Here is a 20965-nt window from a genome sequence, read left to right as displayed (position 1 = left end):
TGCCTCCAGTCCCCATGAGCGAGCGGCCGCCCACTTTCCCCTGGCTCCGCCCCTTGCCTTTTGCCCCGCGCTTTCCGGACGCCTTCCCCGCCTCTTTTGAATGCCGGCAGCAGAGCAATTCGTTGATGGTCTCGGTCGGACGAGGTGAGTTTGTGCTGGTCTTTAACGTGCAACTAGACCCGGATCTTTCACTTTTTCAGATGTTCTTCTGTTTTGGGGTGGAATTTGGAAGGAGAGTCTCGGGGATTTGCGGGTGGGATACAGTTTGCAATAGAGGAAACCAGCCCGTTTCTTGCAGAAGTCGGCCCCAAACGGTCGCCCCTCCTCGAAATAGATTTACAGCGCGATCCTTTGCCTGTTTACGCAGATATAATTCCCGTTCTGTTCAGTGGAGCTCACTCCCCAGAAAGCCTGCGAGGGATTGCAGAGCTGTTTCCTTCCAGTGCTGCTTCATCAGCAAAAAGGGCTCGCGTAGCTTTCTTTTAAAAGTTTTTTTTTAATCCTATAATTAAAAAATGCTATAAGACTAAACTGAACATACCTACAGTTAAAAATGGCATCGACAAAAAAGCAGATGAAAACAAGTCGATTTAGACTAGAATCAGAGCCTTCCGAATGGAAATAGTTCCGAATTAGAACCAGAGCTTTCCATAAGAGAAGCCATGTTGGATCAGGCCAATGTCTAACACTCTGTGTCACCCAGTGGCCAAAAAACCAGGTGTCCTCAGGAGGTCTGCCAGTGGGGAAGGGACACTAGAAGCCCTCCCACTGATTGCCCCCCACACACACCAAGAATACAGAGCATCACTGCCCTAGACAGAGAATTCCATCTATACCTTGTGGCTAATAGCCACTGATGGACCTCTGCTCCATATGTTTATCCAGTCCCTTCTTGAAGCTGTCTATGCTTGAAGCTGGCAGCCCAAACCTTAGGAAGTCTGTCAAATATCTATCCCTGTGCCTGCCAGTATATTCAGCTGCTTTGTTGTCAACTTCCTGATGGGACCTGGAGATCTCCCCAAACTGCATTTTTTCTCCAAACTAAGGCATCAGTTCCCCTGGAAAAAAATGGCTGCTTTGGAGGGTGGACTCCATGGTATTATACTCTGTTGACATCCTTCTATCCTCAAATCCCAGAGTTGGCAACCATACAGCTGCTGTTTGTAAAATGTGCATTTCCAAGGGAGAGGAGAATTTGAAATAACTATGCATGCTAGCTATTTTGTTAATATTTGGGTGTGGCTGCTGTAGGTTTTTAAAACTAAGTTGCAGTGAAATATAAAACTTACCCAGAGCTTTCTGTTAAATTAATGTTTTTAAGGAAAGATTTGGTGTTATGGATTGAAACACTGAAAGAGTTGTCAAGGTACTATCACACATTTGTTCAAGGAAACCAACTTAAAGCTTTTCAGGTGGTCCACTTGAAGTGGACCTTCAGTACAGATCTCAAAAGCAGTTAAACGGTCACCTCCCTCCAGAACACAGAACAGCACCTAGAAATCATGGGGAACCCACCTTAACACTCAGATGTGCCCCACTGGTACGGGGTGCTTATATAATCATCACAGTACCTTTTAGTGTGTCAGAGAGCAGTCAGAGGTCCCCGACCTTGTTGAGTCTCTGAATGCTTCTGGAATTGAGAAAGAGTAGTGGGTGCCACAGCCAAGTGGTACTAGGGAGACAGAAAGGTCCATCACAACACATCTGTCATTGGAGCAGAGCCATCATTAATAGCTGCCGTTGCAGGTACAATCAGAGCTTTCCGTTACTGTTTCAGTTCCAAAGATACGAGAGGATTTACCTCCCTGTGTGGCTACAATAACAGATGCTAGTCCCAGGAACTTCAGATTGCTCTCTCTGGCCAAGTGACGGGCGCATGGCTGTGACACACCTGCCCAGAATACTCTCAGCACTTGCTGGTCAGTCAGCTGGTAGAAGATGACTTGAAGCTGGCTGGAGGCTTTTGCTGTTCCATTAAATATCTTTTGTATTTCCTCCATGGCTCAAAGAGCCACTGGGTACCAGGAAACATTGGTGGGCACTCTGACATCTTTGAGCTGCATGCTGGAAATCTTTGGGAATAACCCCTTTAGTGTCAAAGGCGTAGCCATGTTAGTCTGTTGTTGCAAGATAAAACAAAAATCAAACAGCACCTTATTTCAATATTGAAATAAGCTAATATTTGAAATAAGTAAGCATTTATTTCAATATTAGTTTTTGTCAGTCACGGCTCACTCTGTCAGCTAGATATGCGATGGAAAAGCGTGTGTATGTAAGGTGCCATCAAGTCGCAGCCAATTTATGGCAAGAGGTGAGCAGAGGTGCAATTATTGCAATTTATGGCAAGAGGTGAGCAGAGGTGGTTTGCCATTGCCTTCCTCTGCATAGTGACTCTGGTTTTCCTTGATGGCTTCCCATCCAAGTACTAACCAGGCCCAACATGGAGAATCATATTGGGGGATTTTTAAGGAACTGTCGTGGGGCAGGAGTCAAGTTTCGGTGTGAATTACACCATGAGCCTTTCAAGTGTAATTGAAAGGGGAAAAGGGAGGAGTTGATGCAGAAAAGCGTGAGTCCCATCGCAAATCAACAAAATTAGCAGTTACACATACTGGTGAGGGAGGGCACAGGTTCTAACAGATAAGCAAATGGTTAAAGTGAAAATTAACTGATAGAGCAAGATTTGGGTCCAGTGCACTTTAAGGTCCAATTAGATTTCCAGTGGATGAGCTGTTGAGAGTCAGAACTCCCTCCTTGACCCTTCATCTGATGAAGGGAACGCTGACTCTCAAAAATTCATACCCCCTGGTGGCCTTTCTTTGAATTCATTGCTAATAAGGATCTTTCTCCTTCAAATGATTTATATCAATCGATATTTAATAGTTGACTCCTCTTGATTTTAGTAAGCAATGTAGGAAAATAATCTAACTGTATCTGTATATTTTACAAAATTACTGTTTTTCTTGTTATCAGGGTGTTTTCTTGAATTGTTTTTGCACATTGTCCTAATAAAAATGAATAATAATTTTAAAAAATCATACCCTGGAAATCTGGTTGGTCCTGAATCTTGCTCTTCAACTACAGACCAACATGGCTACACACCTGATTAACTGATAGGGGTACGTGGTTATAATCTGCCCTTATAATCCCTGTGCTTTGGGCTCTTTGGAGGACAGATAAGATATAAAGAGAGTTAATGTGTTAGTATCGTGCTAGGACTGGAGCGAACTGGGTTCAAATCTCCACTCATCCATGAAGTTCATTGGGTGACCTTATATGACCTCTCTTTGTGTCCGATGTATGGGGCTAAATCAGGAACAGGCACTGCAAGGCAATGTAAGTTAGATAATATTTATTTAGGTCAAAACCTTCCTCAAAACTTCTTTCTTCTGCAAGCCTGTGCACTTTTCCTGTATTGTGTGTTGCCTACTCCTTGTATGTTCCATTCACTGCACATTCTCGTCTCTCCTTTCATGCATCCTCCCTCCCTCTTCTGTGCTAATGAGTTTTTTTGGTGCCGTGGTCCGAGTTTGTATGGAGAACCCCAGCTTTTAAGCCCTATCATTCCATTTCAACTAAATCTTCCTCATGGAGTTGTGAGGATCAGCTCTTTGTTACATGGCTGGGACGTAAACATGCCAATTTTGCTTTTTTTAAAAAAAACTTGGTTATTTCTGAATTCTCTCCTAGCTAAGAGATCTAAATAAATGTGTGGTGCTAGTTCTGGCAGGAGTGGCTAGTTACTTTGTCCAGAAAAGAATACATCCTTCGCTTGTGGTTCTCTTCATAGGATCTCTTTGGATAACCATCTGTTGGCAATGGAGAAGGAAAGCATCATGATCTTTTATGAAGACAGTTCTGTAGAAGTGCACTATGTGGACGGATCTGGATTGCTTCTTTCTCCTTGCGGTTCCGAGTTTTTATTTGAGAAGGCTGTCCCTCCTTCTGCCCATCCAATGCAGCCAGCTGAAAGGGTTCGCCAGAGGACACAGTTTGCTATTAGCCTCTACCGGGTACATGAGAATATTCTTTTTTTAAAAAAAAATCCTAAAGAGCAAAAAAGGGAGGCATTTGGGAGGGAGGAGTAATACGCTGATGGACTACAAGAACTTCCAATAAAAGTTTCTTTTGGAAGGTAATCCCACATACTGAACAAAGTGGGATGGTAGAAAAGAGCGAGTCCAGTAGCGCTTATAAGACTTAACAACATTTGTAGACGAGCTTTCGTGAGCCACAACTCACTTCTTCAGGTATCTGAGGCTCATGAAAGTCCTACCACAATTTTTTTTAGTCTTATAGGTGCTACTGGACTCTTGCTCTTACTGCTACAGACAGACTAACACAGCTACCCATCTTAATCTATCTCCAAAGTGGGATGGATTAGCAGTTCTCAAGAACTGTGGCTGTTTGCTTGGATTGTTTGGAACAATGTGTTTGGTGAGTGCTGATAGCTGGGGTAATAATAATAATAATAACATTCAATTTATATACCACCCTTCAGGATGACTTAACACCCACTCAGAGTGGTTTACAAAGTATGTCATTATTATCCCAACAACAAAACACCCAGTGAGGTGGGTGGGGCTGAGAGAGCTAGGAGCTGTGACTGACCCAAGGTCACCCAGCTGGCTTCAAGTGGAGGAGTGGGGAATCAAACCCGGTTCTCCAGATTAGAGTCCTGCCGCTCTTAACCACTATACCAAACGGTTCTCTGGTTATGGATTCTGTGCTCTGGGTTTTGTAACTCCTAGTTGGAAATTTAGTAGATGGGTGGCCCTGTCTTGCAGTAGCAGGACTGGACTAATCCAAGGGATCTCAGATTTTCTTTCTTCTGTTTGTTTATTGACTTTATTTATACCCCACCTTTTTCCCCAATGGGGACCCAAAGTGGCTCACTTTATTTTCTTCCCCTCCTCATAACAATACTGTGAGGAGGATATGACTGGCCCAAGGTCACCCCAACTATTTTCCATGGCAAAATGGGGGTGCAAATCTGCACCTCCTAGGTCCCAGTCCCACACTCTGAACAGCTGTGCCATGCTGGCCTGGTCATTTCAGAGGCCCAGAGTACAATTGTGGTATCTTAAAACCAACACGTAAAACAATTCACAATAAATCTGATCATTATAGTAATGGAATTAATGATGAATATCCAAATGCACTTCCTAATCTGCACTTAATTCGATACTCTTTTTTTTCTTCAGAAACAGCTTCTACAAGCACTGGATTTCAGGAATCAATATTCTAATCGCCCTTATTTACCCTCAAGTATTATACCTTCTGAAAGGAAAAATGTAAGCTTCTTGCGAAGAAAACGGAGTTCTGACTAAAGTTCTAATTATTGGGTCTTGTCTTGACTATCAAATAAAACCAATGTAAATTGAATTTATCTGATTAATGGATTTAAAGCTTGTAGTATAGTGTGTGTACATGTGGAGAGAGAAAGATATTTGCTGCAATTTACATAACCAAGGATATAAAATTTGTTGGGATTACTTGAACAGAGAGCAAATTGAAATATGATAATCAAATAGTAGTCTATCACACCTTGATTCAGGACCTGTGCAAACTCTTGATATGAAATAATTCCGCATAATAATTCCGCATAATGATGGATGTGGGAGTTGCAAAGGAGCCTTAGACTTGATGGAAGGATGCCCAGTGGCAACCAGGAACATATCCATTCTTGCAAAAAAAATGTACCAGTATAGTAATTAATTGCTCTTCATTCTGTACTGGTAAACTTAAATTATCAAAGCACGGAGTGCAATGAAGATTACATGCTTGAGATCATCTCTCTATACTTCCACTTTTTACAGATTCTTTTCACAGATGTCTCTGAAGCCAGGTGGCCTGACCCTGCTGTTGATAGTGGGTTGATACGTAGACACAATGGTGGGGTGAAAGTTTCTTCTACCGATGGTCATGCATGTGTCTTCTTGTCAGAACTCCAGGAAGAATTTACAGTGGAGTACCTATGCAGAGTTAGCCAGAAGTTGTCTGCAGCTTTGCCTCTTTTGGACAATAGCTGTAAAAAATCAACAAAGGACCAATGCGCAAGATCCAGCCTAAATTCTGTCTCCCAGCTATCTTCTAAGCCGGCGAGAATGGAAGAGAAGGACCGTGTACACTGCAGAAATGCAGAAAAGCATACGCAAGAGAGCAAATTTGAGAACTGCTCAAGTCCCACTTGTGAAAAGGATGAGGTCTCTGGGCCTTTCCAGCACTGTTTGTTTGAATATTACCAGGTTACCCAACGCTTTTCTGTGTCCTCCTGTCCAGAAGAATGGAAATACCCTTTGTCATTAGCCTTTATGTTTTATCAGCTGCATGCTGGTAATGTAGCTGAGCCTGAGGAAGGAAGCAGAGACCATACAACTGGAGGGCTTGAAATTTCTCTTGAAAGTGAAAACTTTAGGACCGTCACCTGCTTGCCTTTGGCATTGCCACTGAGTTGTGAAGCACCGTACTTTCACAAGTAAGAGAATAAGTTGAATGCATTAAGGGCTTTTGCAGTAAAAGAGTTTTTTATATACAAATGCTGGCATGATGAACAACTTAGCATACAATACTTTTTCAATTTGGCTTAATCCAAATTTTGCAAGGTGAGGAGCCTTGGTGGATAAATATTTCCCCTAGTAATGGATTCCCCATCCTAGTGTCGTGAGGCTCTATAGATTTCCATTTTGCTGTTGTGTGATTCAGCACTTTCTAAAGTTTTCTCTATTTCACAGTGGCTGCTCTGCCATTGCTGAGTTACCTTACAAGTAGCATGGGGATCACAAAGATGTTCATAACTAGTATTTTTTCACAGGAAATAATTTACATAGTGCATACCTTCTCCCCTGTTACATCCCAACCTCAGACCAAGTATCCTGTTGACTAGAACTAATATATGCACATTTCAAACCATAATGCCCTCTAGTGGAGGGTTCTTGATGGCTCACCCATAACTACGAAACTTCCCCCACCCCTAGGAAATGCCCAAAACTCAGCACTGAGAACTTTCTAATAGCTTTCTAGGATTTTTGTATTTGCCTTGGGACTGAATACAAGTGGGATAATTTTAATCAATTTTATAGAACTGGTTTACTTGTGAATGCTGTACTCAGTACTCTGTACTCTGTACTCAGCAGTTCAATTTTCTACTGTAACTTGTGTTGAATATTTTGAGGGAGGGGGCTTTATACATTTACATATAAAGAAAGAATGTATAGCTATAAGGCTCAAGGAAAGGTAAAAGTACATTTTTTAAAACTCTAGACTATTCTGCTGAGAATTTGCTCATACTAGAAAATGGATCACATTCACATAGACGTGTTCAGCGTACACGGGTCCTTCTCACCCCACAAGAGGGGTACAGATACGAAGTGCCTGTACCAAATTCAGATTTGCCTTTGCTATTGTGTTATACACACATTATGAAAGAGAGTTCAAAGCGCATAGCATTGTAAACTTTTTAATATACATCTGGATGTAGAGTTATATCTTTCTAAGCCTGTTGACTTCAATGGACTTTGTAGTCCTCTGAAGATTGCACCGTAGGGCTGCACCTCTTACCTGGGAGTAAATCTAATAGACCATATTAGGGCTTATTTTTAACAAGTTAAACGCCAGGCTGCACTGTGCTTAAGAGCAATATCTGCATGTTGTGCGTTTCCTGGGTTTCAGTTTCAGCTTACAGTAAGGATTCCAGTTAGCTATTGCCTAATACATTTTCCTGTTCATTTTTCCACAGCTGGAATTTCAGCAACTACTTCTCTCAAAGAAAGGAAGATATTGGACATCATTCATGTTCCCCACCGACAAAAATTGTTTGGAGCAAGGGCATCCTATACAAGTAAATATAGATGCGTTGTTCTGCTGAAAATGAATCTTTTCTTGGAAAGCACGTATTAACTTTTAGGTCTGAAACTATATAAACAAAGAGCAATGGAAAACTTGTTCATGCCATTGTACCTAAATTAGCAAGGACTTAGGCACAATATAACTACGTAGAAAACAAATTTACTTTTTTATTAAGGATTTATGCATTCACTGTATACGTGTAAAAAAATCAAAAGCAGTACCCACAGTTCTGGAACAGTTTGCCTGCACATAAATCACATTGAGATTTATGGATCTGAAGCAGGTATAACTGTGTACTGTATTGCAGCGAATGGGTTAGATCAGGGGTGGGCAATTGTTTTGGCTCGGGGGCCACTTTGTGGGAGTGGAGGTTAGCGGAGGGCCACACCTTTTAAAATTATTGCATTCATTAGTTAACTTTGCATTTCAGAAAAGGTATAAATTGTATCATAAAAATCAATAAATATAAATTAAATAAAATACTGGTAGTTTTATTCAATTTATTTACTGTTTTATTCAATTTATTTACTGTTTTACTGTTGCAAAGACAAAATTGAAATTAACCAGATCAACCAGAAAAGCGCGTATCTACACTGCGCATGCGTATTGACGTAGCCATCCTAGTGGAAAATACAAGACGAATCTTCGGTCGCGCATGGGAAGGAAATCTCGGTTCAAGGCGGATTTTTCTGACTGTCTTGGCAGGCCACAAAAAACTCTGTAGTGGGCCGCATGTGGCCCACAGGCCGCAATTTGCCCACCCCTCGGTTAGATCCTAATCATCACAGCTGGGATCTCTGCTCACCAAACAGAGCTTCCCACTTCAGTTTTCCACAGCTCCCCCCTCCCCGTGCTGCCCAAACGGCTGCTCCCGAGTGTCAGGGGACCCTTGGGAACAGTGTTGGATGAAGCATGGGGGTTTGCACGTTGGCTATGAAATCTTTGGAAATCACAGGAGTGTGCTCAGCCTCGGCAAGGCACCTTTGGACCCAACTCTATGTCCTTCCATCAGCACCAGTATTTTATCTGTAATGGTTTCATAACATCTTACCTGACTTGTAAAACATTGGGTGAGCCTAATGACCACTTCTTTCTCTTAGATTTCTCCATGGTTCTAAATGTGTGGAAGTTTACCCTGGTGATGGGTCCGTTTTCAAATCTGAAGGTTCATTTTTGGGAAAATACTTCACTCGTAATTTTGTTCGGGAGGAAACAAAACAGGTAAGTGACCATAAATGCCAACCTAAGAATGCTTTCCTGGGAGTGAGCCCCCCTGAACAAGTCTGAGTAGGGATTCTAAGCAGATCTGTAGTGCATTTCACTCTGTACTTTCTGCATTTCATGGTCTTTTGACCCTGATATTTATTTATTTTTCCCCAAACCTATATAAAATGAATCCGAAGTGAAGATTCAGTCTTAGTGTCCAAAGAAATGGGCTCTAGTCCACAAAAGTTTTGCTGGAATCACATTTTGTTACGTTTAGAGATATGAGGGCCTGAAAAGACTGCGGCAGGGGGAATTTACCCCCAGGGCTTTGTTTTCAGTTTTTCTAATGGGAAAAAAAATTGGAAAATTTATGGGAGCACTAAAAAAACTTCCTATGGAATTTCTTTTTTAAAATTAGTTAAGTGCTTCTTAAAGCAAAGTTTTCCCCAATCAAAATGTATAGCATGAAAAAGTTTGAGGAGTTTTTCAAATTTTCAAATGGAAAAAAAATTGGATATATAGTATTTTCAAGAGTTTTTTTGTTTAAGTAGCAACAATTAATATGCTATAATGTGTTTAATGGTGATACATTATTAAAGCACTTAGTGTTTTCTCTGTAACAAAGTAGTTTAGCTTAATACCCATTAATATCCATTAGCTGGCTGGCCTACCTATTATGATTCTGAGAGAGCTTCTGTCCAAATAATACTCTTTTGCTTTCTACAGAATTTGTTTCCTATCTCTCAGGTGGCAAAAAGTAAAGAAACAAGTGCTATGGTAACATAGGGTGTGCGGTAGTTTGCAATGTTTTCCTCAAGTGTTGGGTATACTTACAATTTTTCTTACAGAAAATGAAGATATTTATACTTTTAAATTCCATAAATATGCCAAGTAGTACAATTATAAATGATATATTCTATGTTGGTCTGTCAGTAACAAAAGTTTGATAGGAAAGCTAGTATCGTATATATTTCATTTCCCATATAATTTTTTTCCTGAGGGGAAGAGATACGTTCCCCCTGCCCAATTGCTTCAAAATATCTGGAAATTTTACAGTTCTAGTTAGTCTTCAGTGCACCACAATCCTGTAAATTTTTGCTACGGAAAAGCAATTGTCCCTCCAAACATATTTCTAGGTGCCCTATTCGGATTCATTCAGCTCTTCTCGTTCACCAATGGTTGGGCAGGTGCAGGGCCAGTCTGTTTGAATTGTTTACATTCTTACTTTGATCTGCAGTGTAATATGACACACCTGTGTCCTGGGAAAGTAATCTCTTCCCTTTCTAGAAGCTGCTCTCCAATGTCTCGAGCAGAAGTTATTCCCATTCTAGCTACCTCATCCTTTTGGGATGCCAGAACTTTAACTGGGAACATTATTAAATGCAAAGCATATGGTCCCTCTACAATGGCCCCTTATCCTCGTTTTGGGATGCTCTCGACTTCCAAGAGCACCATCTTTCATGCAGTGCTTTTCTGAATGGGTTGTGTGCCTATCCATGAGAAGGCTGCATTGGAGAATCCCAGGTCTGCAATAGGTTTCCTGTTTCCAAACCAAGACACTGAAGTCATCTCCTAATCAACAATTTGCCAAACAGGCTCTTGTAATTTGAAAGCAGCATCCCTCCCCTACCCCCAGCCTTTTTGAGAGCAAAGTAAATAGTGACAAACAACCTTGGAAATTTAAATGCAATGGTTTAAAGCTGTACTAGGCCAGGACTCTTCATTCAACAGCCGTGCAAACCGATTTCTTTCTTGTATGTTCAAGAGAGAAGAAACAATGTTTTCTGTAAGCAGTCTGCCACCTGACGTGCCAGGGACTCCCTACTCCGTGTGTGGAATTATTACTCAAGCACTAAGGTGAAATGTTTGGGGGTTCTCTATTTTTATTAGCTGTGCTTTGCCGAAAGCATTTGTTAGCAAAAAAAAGGGCGGGAACACCCGCTCGAGAAGGAAAATAGTAACAACACAAATAGTCACACCACAGTAAAGTTCAAAATGTTTAAAGTTGCACACGAGCCTAAACCCATACAGTAAACACTTTATAACCACTTGTTAAGGCAGTGTACAACCTAACCAACAATATAATCATCTGCGGACTATCATGAATCGTTCATATGATGATCAAAGAATAAACCTTGAGTCTGAGTCCCACTCAGAGGGACCCCAGGGGAGTACAGGTAAGAGTCAAGAGATACAGTCACAAAAATAAGTGTGTGTTCACGTATTTTCTTTCTTTTCTTTCCACGGGTGTTTATCTGGAGGAGGTAAAAATACAAATAGATTCCCTATTGGGTTTATTCTTTGATCATCATATGAACGATTCATGATAGTCCGCAGATGATTATATTGTTGGTTAGGTTGTACACTGCCTTAACAAGTGGTTATAAAGTGTTTACTGTATGGGTTTAGGCTCGTGTGCAACTTTAAACATTTTGAAATTTACTGTGGTGTGACTATTTGTGTTGTTACTATTTTCCTTCTCGAGCGGGTGTTCCCGCCCTTTTTTTTTTGCTGATTATTTCGAGAAGAGCCATTTTTGTGTTTTTGAAAGCATTTGTTAGGCATATGGCACATATGAGGTGGAAGTAGGATAGGGGTGGAGAAGAGAGATCCATGCATTGCTGAACATGTGCCTAGAACCAGGTGCATAAGACAGTGTTAGTGCAGTGCTTTCTCCCTAGGATCAGGACCTTTTCCACTAAGAACTGCTCAACTGTTATACGTGTGTGAGCTTCACTCAATCATTAAATTGAATGTGTGTGACCTACAGGGTTTTTTTCAGCGGGAACGTGGTGGAACTGAGTTCTGGCAGCTCTTAAAAAATGGTCACATGGCTGGTGGCCCCTAAGACCATTTTCTCCTAGGGCAATTTAAACTTTGAAAACCTCCCCCCTTGTTCCAGCTGACCCAAAGTGACGTCACTGCGGTCCTGAGTTCCACCACCTTTTTTCCCAGAAAAAAAGCCCTGGTGACCTATATGCATGTTCATGCACTCTGGATATGCTTGTCTGAACGTGGCTTTGGTCTGCTGAAGCGCAACAAAAATTTCCTGTCCTTTGGTACCTGAACCCCTAAACCTCAACTTAAACAGGTATTTTTTACAACGTTTCCCAGCTAGGAATCTGATGAGTGCAGTGGGAGGAAATTCCATAAGTGAAAGGCAGCTGCCAAGAACACCTTTCCTCATGCCCTCATTGACTGAGCCTGATTCTCAGTTGATGGGTATAATTAAGAAAGCTTCTCCAGCACTGATTATATTAAAACACAAGGAGAGTGCATATTGGAGCTAAGCTTCTAGTGCCTTAAACTGTGCCAAAGCAAGGGCAGAGGAGGCACAGTGAAGTGGACTGCAGAGCACTAGTCCCATATATAATGCAGTGTTGCTTGCTTTATAGTCGTAAGTTCATGAATCATCACAGCAACCCATCATTATGTTGCAGGTTTACAGATGTGTGTTGGGAAATAGTGGGTTGCTTAAAGACACTCAGCGTATTTCATTCCTGAGCAGTAGCTGGAGCCCAGATCTGAGTATTCTATCCAATAGCTTCTTTCTTCCAATGCGGATTTCTGTGCCAAGTAGCTTTGGTTGCAGTGAACAAGTAGCAAAATTGCGTTGTGCTTCCCGTTGCTTCGTAACAATCAATAACTCACTTGGGAGGTGCTCAGACTGTTGCTGTATTAGAAGCTTGCACATTTCCCAGCCAAGGAGACGTACAACTTTTATTTCAACTGAGATTTCAAATTATCCTGTTGCTGTAATTCCAAGTCTGTGTGGTGTGACAGAACTTTTAGTATACTGTGAGATATTATTCTTTGAAGGCTCCTTTGAGCCAAAATTACCACCACTACCACCCACCCACCCCACACATACGGAGGAGGCTGGTTGCTGTATCTCTGCATGATTTAGTGCTCTTGCCTCCTGTCATTCCAGTAAACTTCTCGGTGAGTAATTCTGTCCCATCTCTGTATCAGATGTGATTGGAGGATTCATTTACATCATATTTTTTTAAGTTAGAATTACTTGTGTTAGAGGAGGTTGTCAGATACATCTCCACATGAGTCGCTGCTCTGAGTTTGCTCGCTTTGTTTTACGATGCACTTGAACTCATGCAGAAGCATGGGAAGGGTGCTCATTTGAGGGTAGCTAGCGCTCACACTCATATTATAAAAGGAAACCTTTGGGAACAAAGTGCTTCCAGTTTTAATTCATTCAATAATCTCTTGGCTGAAAGAAGTTTAAGGAACATGGCTTTATTTCTTATTAAAATCAGTACTGGAGACCCTGCTCTGGGGGCTTTGGTTCTTCAGGTTTGGTGGATTGTTGCAAGAACCAGGGCCACCTTTGCTGTGAATGCTCTCTCTATCCAGGTTCAACTTCCACTTTCTTAAGCATCTTTTAGACATTGGATGAAACCTGTTCTTTGGTGGCTTGCAATTTATGGATGCTTTTTGTTTGATCTGTGACAATGTATTTTTTTTAATTACTATTGCTGCTTTTACTTGAAGTCATGTTTTATATTGGGTTTTAAAATATATATGCCACCTTAAATATTTAGTAGAAAAAGGAGGGGGGAGATAGAAATCTTTTTAAAAATAAATGAACTATGCCCAAAGTAGTTATGAAATGTTGTTTTTTTCTTTCTGCCTAGAGTTCTTCAACATAATCTTGAGGCCCTGCTTTCATTAACCCCCAGTAACAGCTTCTGCTGTTGGAAGGTGGTATGTAGCTTTCAGTGTGTGTTGAAAGTCTGACAGTTGTAAAATATCATGCAAATTATCTTGCTGGCAGTGTTACCCAATAGTCTACACACATCTGCTCCTTTACTGTTAGACTATCCCCATTCTCAGCATGTCAAGTACAGATATATGTAACTGGGAGAATTACGGGATCCTGCCTATCTGTACTGAGGTCTCAGATCTGAGCAGCACCTCTTATCAGACTGGGGAGAATACCAGAAACAAGCTGGTGGAAGACAGAATAAAACTAAATTTTTTATTGAGAAACTGATAGAACAGGGGAATGGCAAGCGGCACACAAGAATCCAAACACACCTGCATACACACAGAGTAAAAATGCTAAACTTAACACCTAAACAAATAAACAAAGGGGTGGAGTGAGAGCATAAGACTTGTCCTTCAGAGTATGGAAATCCTGTAGAGTCCTGATGTGGAAGGCAGCAGAAAGGAGCACAGAGACAGAGACCAGCTTGTGTCTCCACGGAACCTGTGCCACACAGGGGCAGTAGCTGGAAAAACAGATGCAAAGTTTTGGGGGCTACATTTATAGTACCGATATTCATGATCTGGAATGTGCTGGTCATAAGGTGGGGCAATGAGAAGTGAACAAAAGGCAGGCAGTGACAGATGGCTGTCTCTGGGAGGAGGATGGGTCTGTCTGCGAGATAAGGCTGGTCACCTTCCAGATCCTGCCCTGCATTAAGGCTATCAAAAAACCTAACTCTGAAGAATCACCCAAATTTAAAGTGGGGTGGAGGCTGATGTTGAAAGGAGGAGTTTTCCTCCTTTGCATAAAAGTGAAAAATAATAAGATTAAGGAGAGGGCAGAAATCTTCCCGTACAGTCACTAAGGTAAGGGGAGGAACTAGCTGGGATCTGTCCATTGCTCATTGTCTTGGAGATTTGGGTCATTCATTTGGGCCAAATTATTCAGAGAGGAGGCTCCAAAGGCCTTGGGGAGAATGCCCCCCCCCTTTAATCAGCCTGAGGAGGGCTTTAGGGAGGAGCGGGTCTGCATTCCATTGCTGCTTTAACGACTCACCACCCTGTCCTTGGCATGGCTGCTGCACTTCAGTTAGCTTAACTTTAGCCGGAGCCCTTAGCCCATGCTAGATCCAAAATGGGGGATCAAAATAGGGGTCCCCATAAGGTGAGGGTTCCAGAGGCTACAGTGGGATACATTTCATTTTCCAGAAAGTAAGAAACAAGCATGTTCATTTGTGTAGATTCATAAACAAACTGAAGATTCTGGGCAGATAACAGTTTTTTTTTAAGATAAAGGCCATGAGCTAAAACCTAATAGCCAGTGAAACTTCCCAGTATACTCCTGTTTTACATGGCATATTTTACATCAAAGATGCATATATGATAGACTTATAGTCCCATCCTAAGCAGAGTTATACCTTTCTAAATAATTGGGCTTAGAGGGGTATTGCACAGTTAGTTCCAGCTCTTGACATTTAAGAGTTCTCAAGTGTGCACTCCTGTTTTGTAATTTTTTTTAAAAAAAAAAAGAGTATACCAGTGGATGCTAGTGTAAATAAAACAAAAATAGAATTGACTCACAAGACTGATCTATGCAAGTGTTCAGCTTTTAGATCTTTTTTTTGTGACACCTGATTTTTTTGTTCTGAGTCTCAGCAAGAATGCAGGACTATAGATAATATAGTGGCTGTGGGAAAGACAGGTACAGCCTGCCAGAGAAGTGATGATGGACTAGAACATGTAATCACTAAAAATATGGTCTTGAATCTGAAGAAGGAGTTGAGCATGTTGTGGGAGAGAACCATGTCTATAACAGGTGCTGGCTCTGATGTTATTTTTGTGAAGCATTTCTCGTGGCTGACGTGGCGAGCCACCTCCCAACTGAAGAGCAACATCCCTTCGGCAGTGGAAGTTGCTGCTGAGAAAAACAGCAAAGAGGGTTTCTGACTGTATACATTGTTCTCTCCTGCATGCATATGTCTCTTTATTTATCTGATGAGGTCTAGAAATTAGCTTTTACCCAAATTTTGGACTCTTTAAGATTTTGCACAAGGCAATTGCATATTATGCTTAGGGACTGCTTTTCTGAAGTCTTTAGCACAATCTAGGCTCTGAATTTCCCAAGACCCTGATCATAATGAAGAAGGAAATTCCTTATGATTCTCCAGCTACTAGTCTAAGGATGTATGGGTCAACTACACTTAATTTTGTCCCACTCGGTTTGTTTTGTGACAGTCCTCTGAGGCAGGTAGAAGAGAAATACTACCAGTCCTTCTGGCTGAAAAGATTATTCCCAATGTCGGAAGACTTCTTGCATATTCGGATAATAAAGTACATGCTATTTTTTATGACGGAATGGTCCTGAACACAGTATGGGATTTCAGTTCTTACTGCGGAAAATCGCAGGTGAGCATTGAGTCATTTGTTTCTAATTCTGCATTGGGGAAAACTTTTTCCTCGTGTCTCAGTTTCATATATGCAAAACATATGGTTCAAATGCTTAATAATACATCCTGACTATTGCTCATTTTGCTTTAAGTTCTTGTTAGGATATGCATGTGTCATTCACTTCTGCCATGAAGGGGTTAATCTGTTTTCTGTCTTAGCTAGGCATAATTAATTAGCATGAGGCCAGTTAAGTGTGGTCCCCAGGGCAAAGGGGAGTTGCATGCCTAATGAACTAATCTAGGATTGATTATTGGCTGACCAAGTTTATTGGGGGCTATTAACATTCTTTCCTTTGTCCAGGACGCCATTCCACACTAGTCAGTTGCAGTTACCTTCAGCATGTAAGGAAGTAGAAGCTAGTTAGCTCTTTATTATTTTATCCTTTATGTAGTAAACATTATTTTAGAAGCTGAACACATGTCTCTGTGATTCTTTGTATGCTGTGCAAACCATCCTCTGCTAAATATTATCATAAACAAAAATTATTAATCATTAACCCATCAGTTCTCCATGTGGGGATGGATTCACAAGACTGCCACATGACAGCTGAAGGGAAAAATCACTTTGTGGTGACTGTTCCCTCTCTTTTTGGCTAATTTCACACAACCATTTTTAAGTTGTTAGGATCTAACAAGTGTAGGAAACTCTACACAAAAGTAGTGGAGATGCAACAAAATCAAGACTTGAAAGCTTTGCTCTGTTTTTTAGACAAATTACGCAAAGCAGAGAAGAGCTAATAGTCTAATTGACTCAAAAAGCCCCTTCCACGAAAGCTTTGGGGCATAATCTGAATGTGCATTGATGAGGCTGGTTTCACACTGGAACCCTTAGGGAGTCCTTTAGGAAGTCCAGACCACACCCATTTATTGAATGGAACAGTTTTCACAGACCATAGATCAGCAGAGGCAGAGTACTGCATTCTGAAAAGGAGGGCTTTTCCAGATAATTTCCCCCTCTGGGCAGACTGGCCTCAATACAGAATAATCAACACTATATCTATTCAGGCTCTGTTTAACTTTCGTAGATAATTTGTTTTTGTGAGTCCAAGAGGTGCTGCTAGAGCTTCCTTCCTGAGTTTGCAGAGGAACTAGAGAAATGTAACCCAGAGCAGTACTAACCCAATGTGTTCCTGAGCTAAGGTATGTCCGGTGATGCCCATAGCTTCTAACTTAAAGGAGGAAACTAGGACCAATCCCTAGCTAAATCCCATTGTGGTGGGAAGACAAGTGTTGATTAGGATATGGTGATAAGGAAGGGAACGTTTCTTGATTTTTTAAATATCTTCTAAGGGACTTCAAGATGTAAACTTAGGATGGTTTAAACTGATCTCTCCTGAGGGAGCACAAGAGCTTCTCCAGATAGATCATCCTGGGCTTTATGAAAGGTAAGCATTTTCCTACATTGAGAAAATTCAGTATGTATTTATTGCGTGACCTTCAGAGAATTGTTAAAAAGAAGGATAATTTTATTAATGGATATCCTTTTCTAGCATTACGGATTTCTGTAAAGTGAGTGGTTGATTATCTTTGCCTTCAGATATTCTCAGCGCAGGTGTGCATGATTTGTCAGTCCATTAAGACCACACTGTTGATAGGTACTAGCAGGTCTGAGCAACCACCGAGTATGTTAGGGAACGCTTCTGTTCATGCTAGTTGGCTTTTCTCAAAGTGCTCCCCATATGCCAGATTACATGCTGCACTGCCCAAGCAGGTATTGGGAAACCTGTTCTTTGAATGTTCTATATTTTTCTCCTGCCAGAGGTGGGTGGTTGTTGTAAGTCCTGTACGGATGCCACTTGCTGTTAGCTCATGTAACAAAACCTTCCCCTTCCTAACACAGGTACATCAGAACAGTGGTGGAATGGTGCACAAGCTTGAACAAGGACAGAGCAGTCCATATGGCTACTCCGCAGCCTATTCCTGAAGAAAACTGGTATTTGTCTTGAAAGTCTTTCTTAGTCCCCTCCTCTTTTTTTTCTTTCTCTTGCTGAGTTGACAAAAGTCATATTTTTTCTGCATGCCTGTTGAGTCCCCCCGCCCCCAGAATGTAGAGAGTTTCTTGGTATGGCCCCATTATAGAGCTTTTGTTGTCCATACACAGTAGGGGCCAGTCGGCATCAAACATTCTGAACGGCGAACGATTTTCATTACTGTTCTTTCAAAATAAGCACTTTTAACATTTGTTTTAAAATGTGGTATTATATGAAATGTTGTGGTTGGAGAAACATGTTCATTTTTGTTTATTGAATTATTAAAAGATGTTTATTCAGCAATTAAGAAGTATGACCTTTTGTTTTTATACAGGTCCGCCGCCGCAGAACTTGAAAAAATAAGAAGATTCAACTGTATCCTTTTTATTTTGCAGTGTTCAGGGGACATATGAAACTATTAAAATTAGATTATCCCCTCCTGAGTGCCCAAGAAGCCAACCGTAACAAGACTTCTTTATTTAGTATGGTTCAGTTTGTCTTTCAACACAACAAAAAAATAACTGTGTATTTTATAATGACTGGAATCCTAAGGGCACTTTCCTGGGAGTAAGCCCCATTGAATAATTCTTAATTATAACACCTAATTCTGAGTAGACCCATTTAGGATTACCGCCATCTTTGGTGTGCGATAGTTAGATCTTACTTAATATACATATACTTCCTCTGTACTAGTGGTTTTAATTCCTTGTTGATATCTGACTGCTTTACTTGTAAATAGTTAGTGATAGCTTGAACTAGACTCTGCAATTCTATGCAGAGTTATTCCAGTCTAAGCCCCTTGAAATAAATGGTCCTGATCTTGATGGACTTTGACTAGCATAACAATGCACAGGATTGCAGTGTCAATCTATGTGCATGCAAAACTAGCTCTAAAGTACATTCTGTTACACAAAGGGTTTTTTTTCCCTTGACAATAAATACACCTATAGTTTTAGTGGAGAACAGCAATATTCCAAATAATGTTTTGACAGCGAAAAAATATCCATCCTCCAACACGGATAGACAAAACAGCCCAAAAGAAATCTTGTTACCCGAGAAGATCAATGAAAAAAACATATCTGAAACTTTGGAAAAAACATCTAAAGTGATCAAAGATATTGACTGTCTTCTAGCTTCCTCTGCCAAACGAAGTATGGTTAAACACACAAGTATTTAATGTTGTCCCTCATTTACTGGATTTCATTTTAAAACAATAAAGCAAGCAGCCATAGGCCATAAAGATTTGGTGTTCTGTGTCGCTAACTTTAAACAGCAAATTCTAGCAGATTGAGACTCTGCCATTAATTCACCAAAGTACCCCATGTAACAGAGGACTCAGCAGCCTAGAATGATATGGCAGCAGTGGCTACCAGGAGGGGGAGAAAGTGGGGAGGGAGATAACAAAAAATAGCTGCATTTATATATCACTCTTCTAGACAAATTAGTGCCCCACTCAGAGTGGCGAACAAAGTCAGTTTTATCATTATTCCCACAATACAGCTGGGGTTGAGAGGAGTGGCTTATCCACGGCCACCTACTGAGCTCATGGCAGTAGTGGGAGTCAAATCAACATGAAGCTGATTCACAGCCCAACCACTATACTACTACAGCTAGGAAGTAGGGATTATCTTCCCTTCTTCTCTTGAGACCTCATGGATTCCCTTCTTGTAGATTATATGCAAGGCAGAAGATAGCAGATCATTTCTAGTTTTAATATTGCTACATTGAAAGCCTCTATATTTAATTAAAATGTGGGTCTTGGTCCTGATTTCCTAAATGAATGAATATATCACTTCACTCATGTTGAATTTCCAGCTACATTTTGGCAAAGAGATGTGTGAAGTCAAAGTCTCACTTAGCTATATGCAATTCAAGTATCATTTTTAAAGTGTTTATGTTTGCATTTTTGAATAAGGGAAATCCATTAATCAAGGTCCTAATTGTTTTAATAGACTTTTTCAGTTGTCTCTTTGAAATATACAACATTCTGGTAAATTTTACTCTGCAAAGGCAACATAAAAATGTTTAATATTTGTTTTCATTTCTATACTCATAAAGAAGTTAGATCTGTGAGCAAAAGTACAGCCGATTTTTGCTAGCTTGAAATACAGAGCAACTTAGTTGTTTGGCATTCAATATATAACAACGTAAGAGAACAGCTTAGACAGCAAGGCATAAGTTGTAAACGAACTAGTTTGAGCTAAAGAGATAAGGAGAAGAGAAAGCTCCACTAGGGCACAGAAACGAAAAGAGGCGTGTTTCTCTCTCAGAATAGAGCCTTCGTCTCAAGAAAAAGAAAGGTATAAAAGACCCTCCCCGCCATATTTGGGTGGGTTCAGTGTTTTTACTTGTTGAAACTCTGTTCCTCATTTCATGAAATAAAGGTTTTTCCTCTTCAAAGTTCTCCAAGGCTTCATGTAAATTTGCAACAGATCTTTCCTTATTTCTCCATCTGTAAAGTTTTGCTGAACGTTGTCAGTAAAATCTTGCAAAATTATGAGTTCCCCCTGCAAGCCAGCAAGCTGCCTTTATTTGCTGTCTCCCCCATTTTAATTTGTATTTAGTAACTGATCTACACAGTGCATCCCAAAGCAGCGTAGCAGGTCACTGTTAGGGTCGATCTTGTGCCCATGCTTGTATTCAGAGCTTCTGAGCATTTTCCAGTCCAAGTCAAGTTCCAGCAAAGCACCTCAACTCTGCAGCATTCACAATCTTGGCAACAAGGATAAGGAACACTCCTACACAAGGCAGCAGGGAGCTGCTGCTCTTCAG

The 20965-nt window shown here is 40.8% G+C and overlaps 1 protein-coding gene across 1 annotated transcript; it reads left to right on the top strand.

Moving 5' to 3' along the window:
- Window positions 1-101: 101 nt before the first annotated feature.
- On the top strand, window positions 102-19500 carry C8H5orf34 (chromosome 8 C5orf34 homolog). Its single transcript, XM_054987168.1, has 13 exons — window positions 102-144; window positions 3791-4013; window positions 5205-5294; window positions 5820-6478; window positions 7739-7840; window positions 8949-9069; window positions 10820-10911; window positions 13704-13773; window positions 16012-16182; window positions 17514-17608; window positions 18064-18156; window positions 18528-18568; window positions 19144-19500. Exons 2-13 carry the CDS (start codon window positions 3819-3821, stop codon window positions 19368-19370), a joined length of 1956 nt encoding a protein of 651 aa, XP_054843143.1. The 5' UTR covers window positions 102-144; window positions 3791-3818; the 3' UTR covers window positions 19371-19500.
- Window positions 19501-20965: the final 1465 nt, after the last annotated feature.

The sequence above is a fragment of the Eublepharis macularius genome, chromosome 8, assembly GCF_028583425.1.
Source record: "Eublepharis macularius isolate TG4126 chromosome 8, MPM_Emac_v1.0, whole genome shotgun sequence".
Taxonomy (NCBI): domain Eukaryota; kingdom Metazoa; phylum Chordata; class Lepidosauria; order Squamata; family Eublepharidae; genus Eublepharis; species Eublepharis macularius.
This window is presented reverse-complemented; position numbering and strand designations above follow the sequence as displayed.